This window comes from Rhinolophus sinicus, linkage group LG01 (genome assembly GCF_036562045.2).
Source record: "Rhinolophus sinicus isolate RSC01 linkage group LG01, ASM3656204v1, whole genome shotgun sequence".
Taxonomy (NCBI): domain Eukaryota; kingdom Metazoa; phylum Chordata; class Mammalia; order Chiroptera; family Rhinolophidae; genus Rhinolophus; species Rhinolophus sinicus.
Window position 1 is genome coordinate 33,431,443 of NC_133751.1, and position 21,011 is coordinate 33,452,453.

Genomic DNA, 21,011 nt, shown 5'->3' on the forward strand with positions numbered 1-21,011 from the left:
TTTTGGCCTGAAAATGTTAAAGACAGGTGTTTACAGTTATCCATAGACATTAAAGAACTTTAGTAAATCTCTTGCCAAATATATAATTTTGAAAAGCATGGCCTTCATGCATTAGTTAGCAGCAAAATGCTACTCCGAGTAGTTGAAAGTATTAACATGTTGGATGGCATAGTTTTACATCATCCATTGTATTGCTGAACAAGGCCTACGAAAAGTAACAGTATGGGTATCCTGTGGTTACTGCATTTTTTCCCCCAAGAATAATTAACAAATTTCACTGCCTTTTGAAATTACATGTAATTATTTGTTTTGAATACATAATATATGCACGTTACAAAGTATAGAAAGCTCTCAAAGATAGAACATGAAAAATAAATTTTCAGTTCTACATTTCTATCATTGCCATCTAATTCCTTCCTCAGAGTCACACTTTTATTCTTTTAAAGTGTGTTTCCAGAGATAATTATTTTTAAATAGAAATCATAATACATCTATTATATTAGGCTCATTGATTTCTTCAAATTCAAAAACCTTGGAGATTTTCCATATTAGCACGTAGAGACTTACCTCATCTAACTGCTGCATGGTATTCTATCTTATGAATAAACCAAATTAGCTTCAGTACCATCCTATTACTGAACATTTATCATGTGTTTTAATCTTTCTAATAAAGAAGAGTTTTGAGTATTATAGAATTTCTAGGATATGTCCATTACTCTTTCTTTCCTGAGAAACAGTGCCCTTTTTTCAATTTTCTTAAATTATGCCATCAATTCTTTTTGTCCTCCTATTTCATTTCACACTTAGCAAGGTGATTGTATTCATCTCCTTTTAAAATATTTTCTATTCATCTTTGTCTATTTTTACTCTTTCTTTACTTTTATTTTATGTCATTTACTTTTCAATCCTATCATATTTCACTGTGTTTTCAGCCAGGCTAGTTATTTATTTGTTTATTTTTTTTTTGTGTTCCTCCTAATGTGGGCTTCATACCTGAGATTTTTTCTCCCTCTTATTTCTTTTCTGTGCTTTGCTAACTTATCTGTTGTCTTTCTCTGTTACCTACCACATTTTTCGTGAATTCTTGTATCTCTGCTTTGAAGTACTGGTTTTGCCATTTCTTGTTTTATTATTAAGATTTTAAAAAATGTAATGGGAATATATTTGTGCACCATTTTTATCTGCGTCATGAAATCATTTGTTTTATCCTAGTGAATCTTTTATTTTCCTGTGTTCTTCCTCTTTATTCTAACAGTTTCCTATAATTCCTGCGCCAGTCTCTTAATTTCAATGAATTGAATTCTGGGACCAATAATTTGCAGAAATTTTGTGTGAGGCAGAAATTTTTCTTAGGATATTATTGAATTAGGGCATTATTTCCCTAGCTTATTATTGAAATAAATTATTATATTCAACATAAATTTTTATATTTAATTATATTTAAAATCTCTTAGCTTAATGATCCCCACATGTTCATCTTAACCTTCATTAACCATGACTATCTTAAAAAAATGAAAAAAAAAAAGGCATTGGGTGAATTTAATATGTCTAAGCAACAAGAGTTGATTTATTCCTTCTCAATGTTAGCAGCATCATGCCTCTTGACTTTTAATTAAATAACACACCTCAATTGAAAACAAAAGGAGTCTGTAAATGCTACTGTACCTATAAGTATATAACATATGTCTGAGAGTCATTGAGTATACGATAAAGAAATAAAATCATTGGTAGAAATGCTCAAACAGAAAATTGTAGTGCTGTGGTTCAATAAAAATAATTTTACAGCTCTTGTGAATATTATCTGATGGTGTTGACATTAGTTGACAACTTATTGGTTGTCTTTTTCTATAGAAAAAATAATACCAATATTGTGATCAATAAAGATCTCTATCACACTGATTTACCTACAGTTTTTGAGGATGCAGTTTTTTTCTTCCTTTTTAGGATAGGATTTTGTGCACTGGCATCACACATAATTCCAAACTATACCCCTTTATGTTTTCAGAGTTTAAAAAATCTTTGCCCCTGCAGGTCAGCAGCATTTGGACTCTACTAGTTAAAAAAAATCACGTTTCTAGTACTGAAAACTGAGCCAGGCAAAGAGAAAAGCAGACCTCTTAAGGTAAATCCTGGTGCATCCCAGGGCCATGCAATGCTGAAATGTGGGGAAAAAACAAAAAACAAACAAACAAAACAAAACAAAACAAAAAAACCAAGTAAAATGAAAAATAAACTGAAATGTGGCACTGATAAGGCAATTTTATGATTATCACAACTACCTTGGAGAGGAAACTTCCTGGAACCAAGAAAAATATTCCTTCCTCTAGAATTTCCTCTTAGACCCTACCAGATGTTGGATTTCCCTACTGATAAGTTAAAATTACATTAAATATAATTTGTTTTCTCTTATTTTGTGTGTGTCTGAAGGATTAGACCAGGAATTCTCACCTACTTCTGCCAAAATTTATCTCAGTATTTATGTCACATAATACTGTTTGCATAAAACTATGGAAAACAAGTTCATCTAAAAGGAATGACCATATCCAAAGATAACCTGCTTTTGTAATTCTGTTAGTGCAGAAATAATAAGAATTTTTCAAAGAATATTTATAACAACAAACATTTATTTTAAAAGATTAAAGGGAATTTTGCATGTATGAAATTGTAACAATGACTCATGGAGAAGTTGAAATAAGAAAAGCTACATGGAATGCAAAATAAAAATGATAAAATTTAATGAAAATAATGGTGGTAATAGAATAATGGGTTAGATATAGAAGATAAATCTTGGAGGAGGAACAAACACTGGGGAGGAAACTTCCTAATTCAAGGTGTTTCAGAGGAGAACAAAGAAAAATTAAAGTGAGGCTAAAGTGGGACAGATTCATGTAATTGGACCCATGTGGTAACAGGACTACGGGAGGTGAAAACAGTGAACAGAGCAAAAATAATAAAGACATCTATCTGAACACTGTCACAAAATGAAGATCTATTTTAACTGGTAGATGGAAAATCTAGGGAAAATTACATTACATAAATAATAATTAGCTGTATTTTGGTGAAATTTTATATATATGTATCAGTTTCCTATGACTACTAATACATTAACACAAAGTTGATGGTTTAAACAATGTAAATTTATTCTCTCATAGTTCTAGAAGTTAGAAGATTGAAATCAGTTTCACTGTACCGAAACCAAGGTGTCAACAGGGCCACCTTTCCTCCATAGGCTCCAGGGAAGGATTCATTCTTTGTCTCTTCTAGATTCTCATGACTGCTGACATTGCTTAGCTTGTGGCTCAGTCACTCCAATCTCTGCCTTTCCTCTTGTGTGTCAGATCTCCTTGTTTCTCTCTTATAAGAACACATGTGGTTGTATTTACTGCCTTCCTGGATAATCCAATATTATCTCTCCCTCTCAAAATCTTTAACTTAATCACTTTGAAAAATTATTTCATGAATTATAAGGTAACATTAAAAGTGCCAGGGATTAGGAATGTCTTTGGGAGGGGAATAATTTAGCCTGCAAAATATATATGTATAAATCTTCTAAGCATCAGAGATATAGGTTATATGCATGGAAAAATCTAATTGTTCTTAAACTTTTATTCTGTAGAGAAGTCTATGAAGTTGAGGAAAGTATATTTCAATCATGATATAAATTCTGTAAAATATTCACTTATTTGCAAAGGCAACTAAAATATTTTCTCAGCTATAAAAAAGCTTGGTTTATTTTTCCTGAAGAAAAAAAAATATATTTTTGAATTACAGATGGATGGGAGACAAGTCAAGGTTAGAAACTTAAGAGGAAGAAAGTTGTTTTATAAAGATCTGGCAATAAGCACTGTAGCTTACCAGATACTTAAACATCAAATTAAGTTTCAGTGCTGGAGTGCTGGCTCTGCTCAGTTCAGATTTACACTCAGTCTCTAGGTAATTTCCTTCCATCCCATGGTCTTATATACTATCCTGATGTTGGAGACAACCTAAATTATATCTCTAATCTAGACATCTTCCCTCAACTCCACTCTCATTTTACAAAGTGCTTTTTCTAGCTCTTTCTTAGATATCCAGTTATGCAGATGCTCTGGAATTTGACCCAGTCCTTGGTAGCTTTCAATCTACAATAAGATAAATAAATAGGTGCATCTCTAACTGGCTTTAATGCCAGGTGAATTGAGAGGAAGGACATGATACTCACTCTCTGTCTTTGAAATCTTCAAAAATCTAACAAGAAAGAAGGAACAGTGTTCTGTTAGAATTCTCACTTAATATTTTGCACCTGACTTCAAAGAGACAACTCCAAGGGAGATTATTAAAATTTTATCTTTCATGGTTATATGAAAATGTTAATTCACTTACCAAAGAGAATATTATACACACATTTGGTTTAAAATTGTAATGCTACAGCAGATGTTAGCATTTATTATTGTTCACTTATTTATTACCTTGCACGAAAAGAGTAACTTCAAAATTAACATATTACAATGTTGTCAAACAAAGATAGCACATTCAACTAATGAAAACCAGGGAAATATTTTTAAGAACAGTGGGAAAGGAAGAGTTCTCTTGGATTAAAAATGTTGTTTTGTGCCTAGGGCTATAGATTAAAGGCTCATTTCCAATGATGTGGTGAAAAACCATAGCTAAACCAAGTTTTGCTCTTCCCAAAACTCATATGTTTCTGGGAATCCTCTTCAAGGAAATTATATATATATGTATGTATATATATGGTGCCAAAAAATGTATACACATTTTAAGAAAGGAAAACTGTATTCAAATCATAATACTCACTAACAAAATCTTAATAACCAACAACAAAAAATGAATACAAGTCACATTTGACTTCTGCAATTACAAGAAATGCTCAAAGTGGTTACCATCAGCATCCACACTCTTCTGATTACAGTGAACTACTGCTTGAGCAATGTTGACCAAAGTGTCCACGTGTATACACTTTTGGGCACACCCAGTCTTTATAAAATTGCAAATGCAAAATTACATACAGCACCCTCAAAGGAGTCCTTGCAAGTAAGGATTCCTGAAGTTTAAGTTATATACATTTCATGATAATTGTTTTCTCTGGGAAAATGTTATTTTCTAGGCTCTGTTCCCAAAGGCCAAATGGAATAATGAAAATTTGCATTGCAGATGCAAATGTAATCCTTTATATCACCAATGACTTCTAGACCATAGCACAAAGTTCTGCAGCTCTTCTTTTGCATTATGGAAACGAAAAAAAAGAAGAGATAAAAGGAAAAGAAAAGAAACCCTACATGCAAGTTGAATTTTTCCACTGCCATTCTGTTAGGAAAACAGCATGACCATGAAAACTTAAATTTGATGTAGAAAGGAAGAAGAAAAAAAAAATACCCTGAAATATTAAGAAATGCTAAAAATGATAATTGCCAAACACTTGAGATTGACAGAGGTATGCAAATTGTTATCTGCCTAAGATCTAAAATATATTAGGGAAAAACTACCAAAAAATAGGTATTCAATACCTCATAAATTTAATACTGCTATCATCTTCATTAGATTGTTAAGAGAGTCACTATTTCTGAAGGATATCTGCTGCATGAAAAATATTTGTTTTTTCGTGATATGGCAATAAAAAATTGATAGAAATGTGAGTATGCCCTAGGCACTTTAAGTAAAGTTTTAGAATTTGCTTTAGTCTGTTAAAGTAAAAAATGCATTGGACAAAGTTAACAAGCAAAGGAGACGTTTTTAAAGTCTACTGCAATACAGGAGGAAAACTGAATTCAACTTCATTGCAACAAAAGCTGTGAAGGTTTTTAAATGCTGAAGTAAACTAGTGGAAAAGTACCGGAGGACGTTGGGCAAGTGTTGACCAATGGGATGTGTTGAGCACATTGAGTTGACAAGTGTTTCTCTATAATTGGGCCATCTGTGTTTGGTAATTGGCTCCCATTAAAGTTAGTTTCCTACTTTACACAGAGACTGAGAGATGAAGGCACTAACTCAATTCATGTTTAGTTTCAAAGCAATGGTTCCCAGGTCCTTGAGAAAGACATTTCCTGCATAGTAAAACTGGCAAGAGGCTGCTAGATTTACATACATTTCAAGGGGCAGAGAAAGAATTACAAAGATTTCTAAAGTAAATGCTGTAAGAAATGAGAGGTCAGAGGCCTCCCGTCACGGAGAAATCTGTGCAAAGTTTAGTCAAGCTGAAGGGAACATTAAGGCTATTTGGTCAAGGCAATGGCTTTCAATTTATATTCCAGTTTGAACCAGCTATGTCAATATTTCTCTGGTGTTTCCCACCACCACTTTGGTTAAAATTGGCAGTGGCGTATTTTAGATAGATGTTATATACACAGATAGATGATAGATAGATAGATAGATAGATAGATAGATAGATAGATAGATAGATAGATGATAGATACAGATACTCATAAATACATAGATAATTTCCTTCGCATTATATTTCAAGGATGTTATAATTCTTAACATTGTTAAATACATTTTTATAGTTTATTCTCCAGAGTCTTCTTTGATAGCTTTTTTTTCTTCCCTGAATTGTTGAAGGAAATAAAAAACAATTAAAAAATAATGAAAGGTCTCACTTCAGAAAAACAAGGTAATATAGTAATTGATTGCCTCGAGGGTATCTGTTAATTCTTCTTACATGAAAAATAACTCTTACTACTCACCTACTTAGTTTAATAATCATTAAGTAATTAATCCAAACAACATCTCTTTATGATCCTAGAAAATTGCTTGACATTACTTTGAAAGATCACAAGACAGTCAATACTTTTCATGTGAAAAGTATACTGGAAAACAGGAATTAAAATTCTGATTTCTTATCTTGAATTTGAATTATTATTACCAAATATTGTCAAGTGAGCAAATTCTGCATTAGTTCAAAGCAAACAATGATGTACTCTAATAACCGCTATGATATAAACCACCGTAAAATATATATATTTAATTTACTATTTCTTATTTTTCACTCTCTCCAGAACATAAAAATGATATCCTGAAAAGATAACTTTATAGAGAGTAGAGGTTTTAAAAAGAAGTGAGCGTCCCAAATTTATTCTCCAAATTCAGTTATCTCTGTTATAGTTTCTTGTGCAGAAAAAAAACAATTAGGCTTTCAGATATCAGTAACAAGTACATTTCTTACATAAAATTTCAAGTTTTATAGTTATATGCTTGTGAGTACTAAAACAATATGAATACAGAAATATCAACCCAGTTCTTTAAATTAAGCATCTGGAATATGTTGTTGGTTCCCAAACTTTGCTGTACATTGGAACCAATTAGGGATCATTAAAAAATATTGGTGCCTGGCTCCCACCCTCACCTTGTGATTTAATTAGTATGGGGTGTAGCATGGATAGTAGGATTTTTATTGACTTCCCAGATCATTCTAATATGTAACAAAGTTTGGAAACTACTGATCTAGGACCTATAATTTCTTCCCTATCAAAATCATTGTCTTTTAATCTGGCGAGACAAACAGAGCTATCATAGAAAAATAAATTAATGCATCTCAACCTGAAGAAATCAGAATCACCTGAAGAATATTAAAAAAAAAAAAATAGTGTCTTGGCTCTACTCTCAGAGACTCTAATTTAATTGACTGATATATGCAGGCCATATGTAGGTAGCTATTCCAGGTATTCAAATGTGTAGTCAAGGTTGAAGGTGGAGAATCCTTGAGTTAAATAACCCATATATCAATGTGAAATTATCTACTCATCTAATATGTATACCATATGCTATTCCATGTCTCATCACCTCTTCTGCCCTGAAACACCCAATTGCCTAGACAGCTCATTTGGATAAATTTAGTTCCAGGTGGTGGCTCTCCCCTTCTCCCTCTTCCTCCTCCCCCTTCTTCCCCCTCCTCTTCTTCCTCCTCTTCTTTAGCTTTTGTTTCATGCTTCCTCTTGGCTCCACAAAGATTCACAATGCAATTTTTCTCCCACATACCAGTAGTGGAACTGAACTCTGCTGTATCTTATACTCTTATTCATACACTCAATCAACAAATACCATACAGAGTGTGGTGGCACTGTGCAAGCACGTCCTAGCTGAGAATCCAAAGATGAATTTCATAAGATCAAGGCATTGACAATTGCTTGGAAATTCAGGTTTTCACCTCTTAGGGTAACCATAAAAGGAGTAAATGGGTCTAAGAAAATGAGCAATGGCTGGCAAAAAATCTAGCCTTCTTTGGGTGAGATAAATTCATTTTGTGTTTTGTGTATATGGCTATTTGTGTTTGCATTTACCTCTAAAATCACAATGCCACTTCTACTGCCTTAATTCTCTGATAAATCTGAAACTAGGTGAGATTTTGGACCAGGGACAAGACAGAGTAAGGTCAGCTAAACGAAAAGAAACTGGGGCCAAATTGAGAAAGGAATTTCCTTCCTCCTTTCTTTCTTTTTTTTTTTTTTTTCCCTTTGTTTCTCCTCTCCTCTCCTCTCCTCTCCTCTCCTCTCCTCTCCTCTCCTCTCCTCTCCTCTCCTCTCCTCTCCTCTCCTCTCCTCTCCTCTCCTCTCCTCTCCTCTCCTCCCCTCCCCTCCCCTCCCCTCCCCTCCCCTCCCCTCCCCTCTCCACTCCCTCCCTCCTCCCCTCCTTCTCTTCCTTTCTATTTTTGTTTCTTTCTTTTTTTCTTCCCTCTGCAAACCAGTTATACCTTCCCAATATTTTGATTGACAATATTCCTCACTCAGCATCCACACAATAGGTCTACTATACTGCTTCAATTAATTTGTAAATAAATTGCTTTCCAATTACAGCAGCACATTCCAGTGACATATGACAATGACTGTTGTGTTTTATCACAAATTGCCCTATATATTATATATTTAAACATTATTTTATAATTATATATTTATGCAGAATAAATGTTTATATTTATAAAATATATTTCATATCTTGCATTAGTTTTTAATGCTTGATTAGATGGCCATCATATATAATTATAATGCACTCTGCTTTCCTAATATTGCCAAATCCTTTTTCCCCCGCTCTTGGAAACATGCAGTGAAATTTTTCACTGTGATCCCTTGCTGGATATTAATAGAATTATGTTTGTATAAATGCATGTATGTATGCATATACCTGTATGAGTGTGCAGGATGTGTATATGTGCTTGTGTTTAAATCTGGTTGTGTTTTCTTTATTTTTTGACATTGTGAATGTTCCACCAAAATTACATTGATAAAAGCACTATTGCTTTATATTTATATTAAGTACATTAAGTAAAAAAACTTGTATTTCCTATTTTTCTTACCATCCTAATTTTCAAACAAGCTCTATAAAGAGAATACTTTTATTGAATTAAGTAAGGCTATAGCTGCAACTGGATACTGTATTAAAAGTTGAGTTTGTCACCTTTCTTCAGCAATGTCAAGAAGGTTCAATTTATCAGAATATTCTGCTAAAAATGTCATAGCTGCAATTATGTTAAGGTTTATCCCTGGAATTTAATTTCTGATTCATCAGAAATTAATTATCTTACCTTTAAAAATCATTGTCTTTATGCAGATATTATCCGGCAGCCATTTTTTTTTAAACCAAAACTAGTTATAATATTTTTAATATGTTACCTTAATCCTCATAAATATCACGTGGATACCAAACCATAAAGCTAATATCCTGACACTGGTTGGACTAATTATACTTGTTCTGTTGTAACCTTAGACATAATAATCCTTCACATTTTGGGGAAACATACTTCAAAAATTTACCAAAAGTAGGTGACAGCCTCTGTGGTTTTGTGTACTTGCTGATATAATATCTTTCCATGTTTGCGCTATAGCAATGGTTTTATACCATTTTATGGTTTTAATATTTATATACTGTTAATATATCAAATAACCATATCTTCTTTTATTTATGAGTCTGCTGACTCACAAGTCTTCAAGAAGCCAGAAATACTGATTTACATCATTTTCTGAACAATTTTTTTCTCTTCTGGTTTGGGATCCCAGAATTAGAATCCTACATTTAAACTATCCTTTAAATGGCTATCATAGGAAGGAAAATTATATAGACTCTGTTGTACAAGTGTGTTTTTAAAAAGCCTTCACCTAACTTCTTGTAAAGGTACAGGACACAGGGAACTCATGTTAATTTTTTTACAGAACAAAGACACAATGTTTTATGTGCAGGCTCACACTTGTTGCATTTGGGTAAAAGCTTCAGAGTAAGTCAAGTGTTGTCTAGGTAAAATTCAAGAACAAATCCATTTATTGTCCAAGGTGGGATGAAATTGTCCATAGGAACTTTCCATAACAGGAATATGTCATATGAGACAGCTTAAAGAAATTCTACCATCACCAGCTTTGTTTTTCTAATGATTGCCCTCATCAAGAGTATTTTTAATGGGTCTTTTATGCTGTTGAACAAATATCATCCTGATATTTCATATATTAGAGGATTCCACATGAAAAAGAGGATCAAGTGATTCCAAAAAACATAATGAATCCTGGAAGAATGGCACCTGAAATCAAGATAGTGGTGTAGAATGGAAAGCCTGATAATTTACCTATTATTTGTGTGTGTGTATGTGTTTTTCTTCATCACTGGATGAGGGAAGAACTATAAAGCAAAAATGTGCACTTACATTTTGATATCAAAATGAAGTGATATCAAAACTGACTTGGCTTGTATAGCGACTCTCTCTTACCTACTGAATCTGATAAAGTACCATGAACTTTGAGTAAGGATGGCAGACTCGTACTGGATCTCACTTAAGACAAGTAAACAATGTGATACGCTTTAACCAACAGTGTAAAGACCTATAGACTCACTTTATCCTATCCTGAGTGCTGGTTTTCAATGCTTAATTAGCATAATCAACGAATATGGCCTTTTTCAGAAACTTAACAACCCCCAACTTCTCCGTTAGTGAACTATTCAGTGATCTTACCCAATAGATGTGTTCCTTTGTCACACAAGTTAGTCAATGCAGCTTTGTAGTTTTTTTAATTATAAAAATAATATAATTTATCTGTTGAAAGTATAAACATTTCACTCTTGGAATTGAACAATTTCCCTATGAAAATCCTAATATTTTGGGGTCCAGCCAGGGTTCTTCTTTCCCAAATGGTACATGACTTCTGACTTGGGACTTTGGATCAACTACATTTTTTATTTCTGAATTATAGGAACAGTAATTGACATATACATGTTTGGGGAGAGTCAAAGAGTGGGGAGTTGAGAAAAGGCAAGAGTTGAAAGTATATAGAATATAATTTGAGGACTCTAAGCATACATATTTTTAAAAATATAAACAAGAATTCATTATATTGCCTTACTTTTGTTTCTTGGTAGCAACATTTTATTTCTATCCAAGTGATGAAGCCTCTTATTTTAAACTTCCCTTTTGTTTTCTCTTAAAAACAAAGGGGCCAAGTATTTTCTGTTTGTTTTTATAACTCATATTGACACTAAATTCATAAATTAATTAGAGGAAGCAGTATTGTAAATTATAGTATCCTGTGTTTTAAGACCTAATTAATTGTTAAAATATAACTTTTTATAAGTGATAATAAAAATAAATATTCAATAAAAAGAGAATACAGACATTTATTAGGAAAAATATTAAAGTTATTTGGGAAAGAGTTTGAAGCTTCAAATCATTTTAATATGCATATAATTGCCAAACTTTATATTGTGAAATTTAATTTAACATGTTCTGGCCATTTGGGTTTTGAAATGCTAGGTACAATGCTAAATGAAAGATGTGAGAAATCGATATTATCCTTTGGCATTTTTGTTCAACTATATAATAACTTTCTTACTAGGTGTATAAGAGAGCTACTGATAGTTTTGCCTTGATCTACAGAAAAGCGAACATTCTATAAAGGGTAAATCTATTAATTAGAGACCTGCACAGCTTTCTTTCTTGCTAGTGTAATCGTTAAATTGATTTTTCCAGTCCATCATGTAATTGTTCCAGCGATGGAATCCTGCTTTCCACTCTTGTTCTGCTTCATCAATATTTCCTGTAAAACATGGAATAAATTGAGTTAATCTAAATTTTAATCTCTTTATGTTAATTGAAAAATAATTTTGATTACAGATGCCATTTTCTCCAAGTATGCTGCACAGAAACTTTTTATTCTTTATTATCAGCTTTTCTCACTACCTGAAAAGATTTTCATAAAATGTTTATACATTATAAGAAAATACAAATAATACATATGTATAAAATATATATAAAATATAAAAATATATAAAACAAAATTCAAAGATGATTGTATATATTAAATTATGTCAAATTATATTTTATTACATATGTTTTTGTTTCTAAGATTATAGATATTATTCTATTTTCTTGATTTCCCTATTTATAACAAAAAATCTCATTTAATAAATATCATTTATATATAATTATATAGCAGAGTATTATTTCTAATGAACAAGTTTATATCTCAATATTTTGCATAGAGAGAACTTGGTGATTGACATTCTATAAAGATTTTACACTCAGCCTATTAAAGTATATTTTAATTAAAAACGATGCATGGTTATTGAAAGCAGTTTATTGAAACTACTATAGGAAAGCAGTCTGATTCTGCTTTGCAAATCAGAAAGATGACTAAGACAGTCTCTTCTTTTCAGTAGTCTGCAAAGTGTATGTTTTTGTCAAGGGAAGAGGAGTGTTTATGCCAGAAAAAATGTGAGACAATGAAACAAAAGTGGTTGATGTACTGTAAGAACCTTGAAATGTTGACTTATTTGAAAGTGGATTACATTAAAGAATAAAGTTTGTGAACAATAGAAACTCTTAAATTACAAACTTTTAAAATTATGTATTTTTGTTCTTAATAGAAATATATATGATCAGTCTAGAAGATGATTTAAATTATATAAATTTTAAGGTATTTTATACATGGTAGTTCTCTTCTTAAACTTTTAGGATGCTGAGATCTTATCATTGAATAAATAACAAAAGTTTAAGTTATTTCTACTTTCCTAAAAATAAGGACTTAAAATTGTTTTAATGTATAATTTTCAGTTTGGAATTTTGGATTAATTATAACTTTGTAAGATATTAATTTAGAGAAGACAGTTCATGTAATCTCATACTATATTATAATATTCTTTCATACTATTAACAATGGAGCACATTCAGTGATTGATTTTTAGTTTAGATAAAAATCAAAATATTAAATATTTTCTATTAAAATAGTCCTTGTAATTTTGGATAAATTTAAGTTTGAAATGTTTTTAATGCTTGGACATTGGACACATATTTGAGAATTTATACAAAAATATCCTGTTTTTATGTAAAAATGGCTTTTAAAAGATCAATGACTACAGTTTCTTTGTGAAAAAAACAATTTCTCTAAAGAGTTAAAAACATTAGATGTGAAAGATAAATATCATATGAAATGACCCACTCTTAATGTTATTTTTATGATAATTAAATACTGTTTAAAGTGTTACTTACATGAAATAAGGATTCTAAAGTTCAGAAAAAACAAAATTTTTGATATAACAAATAAATGATTGATAATTTACACCATGAATTTTAAAACTTAGAGGAAATGTCCTAGATCTGATTTTCTTTTCTTGTTGATAGAATGATTCCAAATCCACTGATTCATATAAATACAAATTTATTTCCTTATGTGTCATAATCAAACATCTATATGATTGAACATATTGAAATACTTTATTTTTTAGTGTACAAATGCTCTGTAAACCTGACTCCATTTTTCATTTAGAAGTACTAAACAGTAAGACAATAAAATATAAAACATTTAATTATTTTCTAACCAAATCCAGTGGAACTGGATACACCATTATAAAAATAATAAAAAAAACTTGATTCCCATGACATAACTCAAAACCAAAATTAGAAGTTTTTCTCCTACCCCCTCCTCCTTTCCTTTCAAAAATGGAATGCAACTTAAATACCTATAGATTTACCATCTGTGAAATGTAGATTGATTTGTTTTTTAATTAACAAGGTACTGCAGTGTGAAATAAGGAAAGAACATTAGTATAGGCTTTGGAGTGACATGGGTTGAAATTCCAGCTTGACCATTATCTATATTAGTGACAGAAAAATGCATTACTTTTCAAATTATTTTTACAACTATACATGGTGTTCGTAATACCTATTTTGCAATATTACTGTGAAGCATGTATGAGGTGGTGTGTATATTCTGAAATCAAGCTCTGTGAACCTATTGGGAACTCCACTAATGCATTTACTGTCCTTGTCACAAAAATTTATTCCTAACTTTTCTCTTCATTGAATCCATGTACAGCTAGATCAATACCAGTAGTTCATAAACATACTGACACCATTTTTTCAGGATTTTTGTAATCTTTGTTGTACCCATATTGTGGTCTCATTAAAACAAAAAAGTCAGTCTTTCCTACAGAAAGAGTAATAGTAAAAAAGCTGTCTTTTATTTTGTCAATTAAAAAAGAGTAAGTGATCTTTCACCAGAGCTGTGTGTATTTCATCAAATCTGAGGAATTAGGAGAGAACACAGAGAAATGAGTCAACCCAAAATTATTAATGGATGTCAAGTTAGAAGAAGAGATTAAATTGATATTGAATTCTGCTGAGCATTATAATAATAAAAAAAACAAAAACAAAACACTATAGTTTATGTATTTGAGAGTTCACAGAAAATTATTCTGTCCCTGTTACTACTTACTTGTTTCCATGTTTGTCAACCAATTATTACAATTATCAAGAAATGCGTAACTCTTTATGCAGTAAATCACAACGTATTAGTTGTCCTATTGTAATTTTGATTGTGGGTGTGACAGTAGAGTGAACTACTATAAACTCAGGATAGGCTTTGTGAAAATTTCATGTACTTTAAAAGTGACATAAAAAAGATAATTTGATTCAATTATCATGTTACCCAAAGCCGTTTTGTTTTGTTTTACTTTTAATAAGGGATTAAATATTCAGACTTATGAAAACAGCAAAACAGTTTGATTTTTTTCTCCAAATTGGCTTCCCACTCTCATTTTTGGTTTCCAGTCCTGCTGATTAGCAAATACCAGTAAATGATTCTTCCAAGTGACCAATCCAAGTGGTGTCTCAGCTCTTAAATTTATATCTGGTCCTCTTTAGTTTTGGCAAGTAACAGTATTTCATGATTTATTGAAAGGCCCAAGGAGGAGCCACTGGATCTAATGTTTGTTTTTATTAAGAACATGTGAAAGTCAAAGATTTTCTTTTCCTTCAAATAAATTTACTCTTCCAATTTCAGTAAAAATCATTGATATATTATTGACATTGAATGGGTCATTTCTTTCTTTTTTTCTTTTAAAATGATTCTGAGCTATTATAGAGTTACATTCTTAGTGAAAACTCTGAATTTGGTAACATTTGAAACAAATATTGTACATTTTATTTCTTGCAGGTGCATGCAGTTGGGGCATGTGCTAAAGAATGGTTGAAAGTTAAGTACTAGAATCATGTCTTAGGGATCATTTTATTTGAGAAGATTCATTGCTCAAATGTAAACTACTGCTCAAATGACACTTATAAAGCTTTATTAGTCTTCCAATTTGAATGAGGTCAGCATCACATTTCTCCTTTTAAGAAATCCAGTCTGTAGTGATTCTTTGAAATTTTCTTTTACTTGTAGAGCTGCATTTTTTAAAAAAATAGTACTTTCATAAATACTTCCATCCAGTTCATCTGAATAACCTCAATTTTCAAAACATTGAAAATTGAAATGTTTAAAGTTTTGCAACTTGAAAAATTTAAGGTATGATAAGAAAATGTGCTCTTAACATTTTTAAACCCTTCTGTTATCCATTATTTCTAAAAGTTAAAAACATGCAATGTCACAATGGTTTTGTTTGTTTAAATTTATTTTTTATTATTAATGAATATATTGTTGATGTTATAAAATATGCATTTACTTTAAACTTTATACTATATATATAATGTAACTTTTTGAAGGAATTATCTGGGAAAAAATAGTGCTAAAATATTAAATTACATTTTCAAGACACAAGGCACTATCCCAGAGCATGGTACTAACACAGGGCAGGTATGGTATTTCTATACAGTTTTGCTGGAACTATAATAGAAATTTGTTCAGCACTGCAAAGGAAAGGGAAGCAGCTGGCCAAAAATATCTGAGTTTGTTTATTAAACCTGTTTAATGGCAGTGGAGTATTTAGAGGTAGAGATTTTGAAGTATATCTTCAAAAATTGCTAATATTCAAATTTTATTTTATCAACAAATTACTTGCAATAGACCATATGTGCCTTAACCAGAATGCTCGATTTGGCTTATAATAAATTAGTCATTTTCACTTCCCCCAACCCCACTCTTATTTTTTTTCTCAAATTATGACCCTCTCATTTAAAAATATTTTAAGTAAAGATTAAGACTGCGTAGTCTGCGATGTGTTAAGTGGTACCTCTTCTGGTCTCTTGGCAGATGAAATGCGTTACCTCATTGTTATTTACACCCGGAGGACACAAGGGCAGTACTGTAGCTCTGCCAAGGGATGCAGAAGCCCATCTCTGGTTATACATTATGTCACAGAACATTTGGCAATACACAGAGCACTGGTATGTCAGAAACCTTTCCCAAACAGATGGAGTACAAAATTATAATTTTAGTGAGTAATGTCTGATAATCAAAAGGCAAATTCAACAATCAAATAAAGTTCTGAGATGCTCATATTTGAGTGAAACGAACTCCTTTCTTTTCTAAATAAGAAACTGAAAACATCTACTGTATTGTGGTATCCAATATGTAGTATGAAAAGTATAGTGTTGTGATGAACAGAATGGCAAAGTATATAGAAACTGGCCAGCAATATGTCCGATGGTTGAAAGTCAATTACTTTTATTTGAAAAAAATGAGGGCAGAAAATATACCAGAAGAGCCACATGGGTTGTAAACAGCTGGGCATTTTAAAACCAGGCCTTGGGTTTGATATGTACGTCATTTTTCTCACAAAAGATGTGATCATTCGAGTTGATTACTCAAGTTGATTTAAGTAATTTGTCACTAATGGATTTTAAAATAATATGATAATCTGAATCATTTTCCAAGTATTTCCTTATATGTCTAGGTAATCACTTCCTGAAGATTAGTTAACTAAATAACTATTTGCTTGTTGTGTTATGTAATATATGTACATGTTGTTAGATAAATATCTCCAATTTCAGATAATTTGCAAATATTTGGATTGTGTTTTTAAACGTGTAAATTTTAGAGTTTTTTTTTTCATTTAGAAATCAAGGGTTCATTTTTAAATGAATTTGTTTTTATCTATTTTTGAATATAAATTATATTTAGTTCTATATTTTATTAGTTCCAGTTTTTAGTTGTATAAATTATTTTATATTTTTATTTATTCATTATATATTAATTAATTACAAAAATGTTGGCTGAGTAGCAAGTAGTACACTATTTTAATTCCACTACTAAGTTTTATGTTCTTTCGGGAAACTTTCTATTTTAGTTTTCTTTATTTAACTACGAAAGTGCTGCTTATATAGCAAGCCCTCAAAACTTATCCAAACTTGCTGGAAGAAAGTTCTTAATATAATGTACTTGTTGGAATCAAACAATTGTAAAGTCACAGATTAACACCATCACTGTGCCTCGGATAGTCTACCTTATCCCCCCTTTACATAATCTACAACCAATTATTTAATCACATACGAAAAACACACCTGTCATTTCCAAGACTTTGGGAAAAAATAGTGTCCAGAATCGGCATTGTTGAGCACGTAGCTTAGTGTATACTTTTGGTGACTCTGTATTCAAAGTTAAATATTTTTGTTCAGTGCTTTTGAAGACAGGCCATCTTGTATTACTATTCTGGGTCCCATTTGGATTTCTAAAAAAAAATAAAGAAAGACATTATAATTCTACTGAAATCATTGTTAGATAAAAATAATACTGTTTTCAAAAACCAACAAGAGCTTTTTAAAAAGTCAGAAAAAAAATTGTGGATTTGTTTTGATGATGTGAAGCATAAATAAACTGGGTTGAATGTTTTCAGTACTTTAAAGGACTATGTTAGTTAAAATTGTAGGAAGTAAAATGTGAAGAACTTTTTTGCATGCATTTCTGCTTTATATACAAGGGAAAGTGTATTTGTTTTTAATTTCAATCATGCTAATGTTTTCTTTTTCAAAATGCTTAAATAGGCAATGTTACTTTTGTTTCATCTTTTTCCCTTATCTTTTCACCATGAACATTAACACCATCTACTTAATATCTCTTACATCTATTTCTTTCTATTTGTTCTTATCCTTACTTCCTGAGTGTGGAACTGATTACATATTTTTCTATTATGGAACAACCTTGTTGCATTAAGAGCCTTCAGTCTCACTTTTATATTGATCTTACATTTTTGTAGATGTGTTCACTGCCTAAAATCCTTCCATAATCTCCCTGTGGGTTCAGGAAAAGGTTAATAAACATGATGTCACCCACATTCCCAAGCTTATTTTCAGATATTTTCTTCATGAGCCAACCAACAGGAATTAGGGATAGTTTGTTAGCAATTTCCTCCTTATTTCATTTCCTTACCTTTGCCCTATTGTATTACTTCTGCTTGATATCCCTTCATTCCTTAACATCATGAGCCTAAGTCAATTCAGAACCTTTGTGTTCTCTTTTTGTGCTGATATTTCTTTTATCTTTCATTTCGATTTTTAAATCAATATCATTTAACTCTATTATTTTAGAAATTCATTGTTTTGGGTTCATTTACACCTTTGTATCACTCAATAATATATTATCACCTAGGTAACTAAACAGAAACTCAAAGAGTGAGCATTTTTAGTGCCTCCAACTAGTCAGTCACCAGAGATTCTACAGACTTTCCTTTAATATAGCTTTAAGCTATAATTATGAGTTAGACATGGTTCTGGAAATACAAATAAATAGGGAAAACATAGTTTCCCTCAGGGCATTTTCAAACAAGAATACCCATGAAAACAAATAACCAATTATGGTAGCCTAAATCAAGCATAAACAAAGGACTACAAACTGTCAGAAGAGGGAGCAATCACTGCATGTTTGAAAGGGAAATTACCTGAAGGAATGAGATTCTAGCTGAAGTAAGGAGAGGAAATAAGGAACTGAACCAGAAAGAAAAGTTGGGAAAGCTAACGAGAGGAAATAGATTTAACAAAGGCACAGATTATGAGTGTTCATCTTAGTTCAAATAACAATGAGAAAGCTAATTTTCTTGGATTCTAGCATAGACGAGATCCTATTATTAGAATTGTAGCTTTAGAATATTGGTATTACCACATTAGGATCTGACAGCCTGGAAAAATGGTTTAGACTTTAGGTTGCAGGCATTTACTATATTTAAGGGATTTTTCACCTAAATTGCTTACAATGAACATAACATTTTAGAATTATTGATCTGGGGATGGTATCTAGAATAATCAGCAAATCTATAAAGCAGTCACAGATACTTTCATCATAAGCAGAAGACTAAAGTGATAAGGATTAGTAAGTCATTCCTTTCTCTTAGGTTCATTCTGCTGTAAGCAAAATCATATAAGAAAAACTCCAGTTTAACTTTCCTAAAAGTTCACACAAAATTCTTCATCATTTAATATCTTCTATAGATTATTAATAGATGTAAAGTTGGGAGTAGTGATAGTAGATACAAGATTTTTTGTTTGTTTGTTTGTTTGTTTTCCAAAAGTCTATGAACCCAGCAAATTTTGGAAAGAGAAGCAGGCATTTATTCAGTATGATTACCTAGAGGTAGATTATGCTATCAAGAACTTGTATGAAATAAGCACCATACATTCATATTTTGTCGTAAAAGCAGACATATTCAACCATGAATTCCGGAGCTTTAGCAATAAATAGCTTCTTGATGGACTAGTTGATTTTATGTAGGAATTGGATGATTCAATAAGAATTATTAAAAACCAGAGCTATTCAAGCTAAACCCATATCATAACAGGATTGAAACATCCTGCTTTAGGGTATTATTTGAGAGAGGTCATGAAGAAAATTTCTCCAGATCACAGATGGCACACTTGTCTAGGTGAATTATGGAGTCTTCCTTTAAAGCTTTAAAGCTTTAGAAACTAACAAGTACAGCTGCTGGAGGCTGGATATTAAACCAAGAAAACCATTGGTCTGATTCGGTACAGCAATTCTTATGTTCCTAAATTGCCCACTTTACTTCTAATTCCACTCTAATTAACTTATGGCACCATTTTAACAGCACATTCATCTGGCTTCTGCAAATGGTGACTTAAACAGACCTGACTTGTACTTGAGTTCAAGAGTGAAGCACTAATGCACTGCCAGTATTCATTTAACAAACTTTGTCCTATGAAATAACTCATGACATTCCAAATTACAATTCAGAGATAATAAAATTCCTGTGCCTATGGATGCAGATAGAGTTTTCAAAAAGTGATTGAAATAGCTATTGAAGTGATGTAACATTTTACTCTATAATTTGAAGAAATTTGCCAAGACTTTAAAACCTAACAAGAGAGGCAATAATCTTCCTATCTGTATCAATTAAAAACTTTGTGAAATAAAGCCTATTTTCCAGATACACAATTTTGAAACACAATGCAATTTTAATCTCAAAAGTATAAGATGCATTTAAACATATGCACTTTGCCATTTTTCAAAAATATTTCTGTTATTGTCACAAAATAATGACTTCAAAGTGATAATACCTAAAATTTTCCATGAAATAGAGTAATGTCTGCTTTATTTTTACTATCAGAATCTTTTTCTGCTGTATGGGATACAAAAGTGGTCTAAAGGTCATCTTACACTTTTCTTCTTATGTAGATTTGAAAGTTTTAAGACATAGCTTATTTAACCAAAATAAATCAGATTTCCTTTCTTGCATCTGTGTTTCAGGAAATTATCTGATTGTCATTTTATTTGAGCCCAGATTTCACAACACATTTCATAAATAGATTTTTAAAAAATTATATTAATTGACTCAGGCTGCCTGATATGAAGATGTAGTATAAATTCAGCTCCAAGCATCAAGTT

The 21,011-nt window shown here is 31.4% G+C and overlaps 1 protein-coding gene and 1 long non-coding RNA gene across 8 annotated transcripts in view; one reads left to right on the forward strand and one right to left on the reverse strand.

The window, feature by feature from the left end:
• Positions 1–21,011, forward strand: part of LOC109449577 (uncharacterized) — a 473,005-nt gene that overhangs the window by 404,978 nt on the left and 47,016 nt on the right. The window lies entirely within an intron of this gene.
• BCHE (butyrylcholinesterase) overlaps positions 11,561–21,011 on the reverse strand; it is a 53,946-nt gene continuing 44,495 nt past the window's right edge. The window contains exons 3-4 of the mRNA XM_019735932.2: positions 17,681–17,847; positions 11,561–11,999 (exon numbers count right to left, since the gene is read on the reverse strand). Coding sequence (XP_019591491.2) covers positions 11,875–11,999; positions 17,681–17,847 — 292 coding nt within the window. The 3' untranslated portion in view covers positions 11,561–11,874. The remainder of the gene's footprint in view (positions 12,000–17,680; positions 17,848–21,011) is intronic.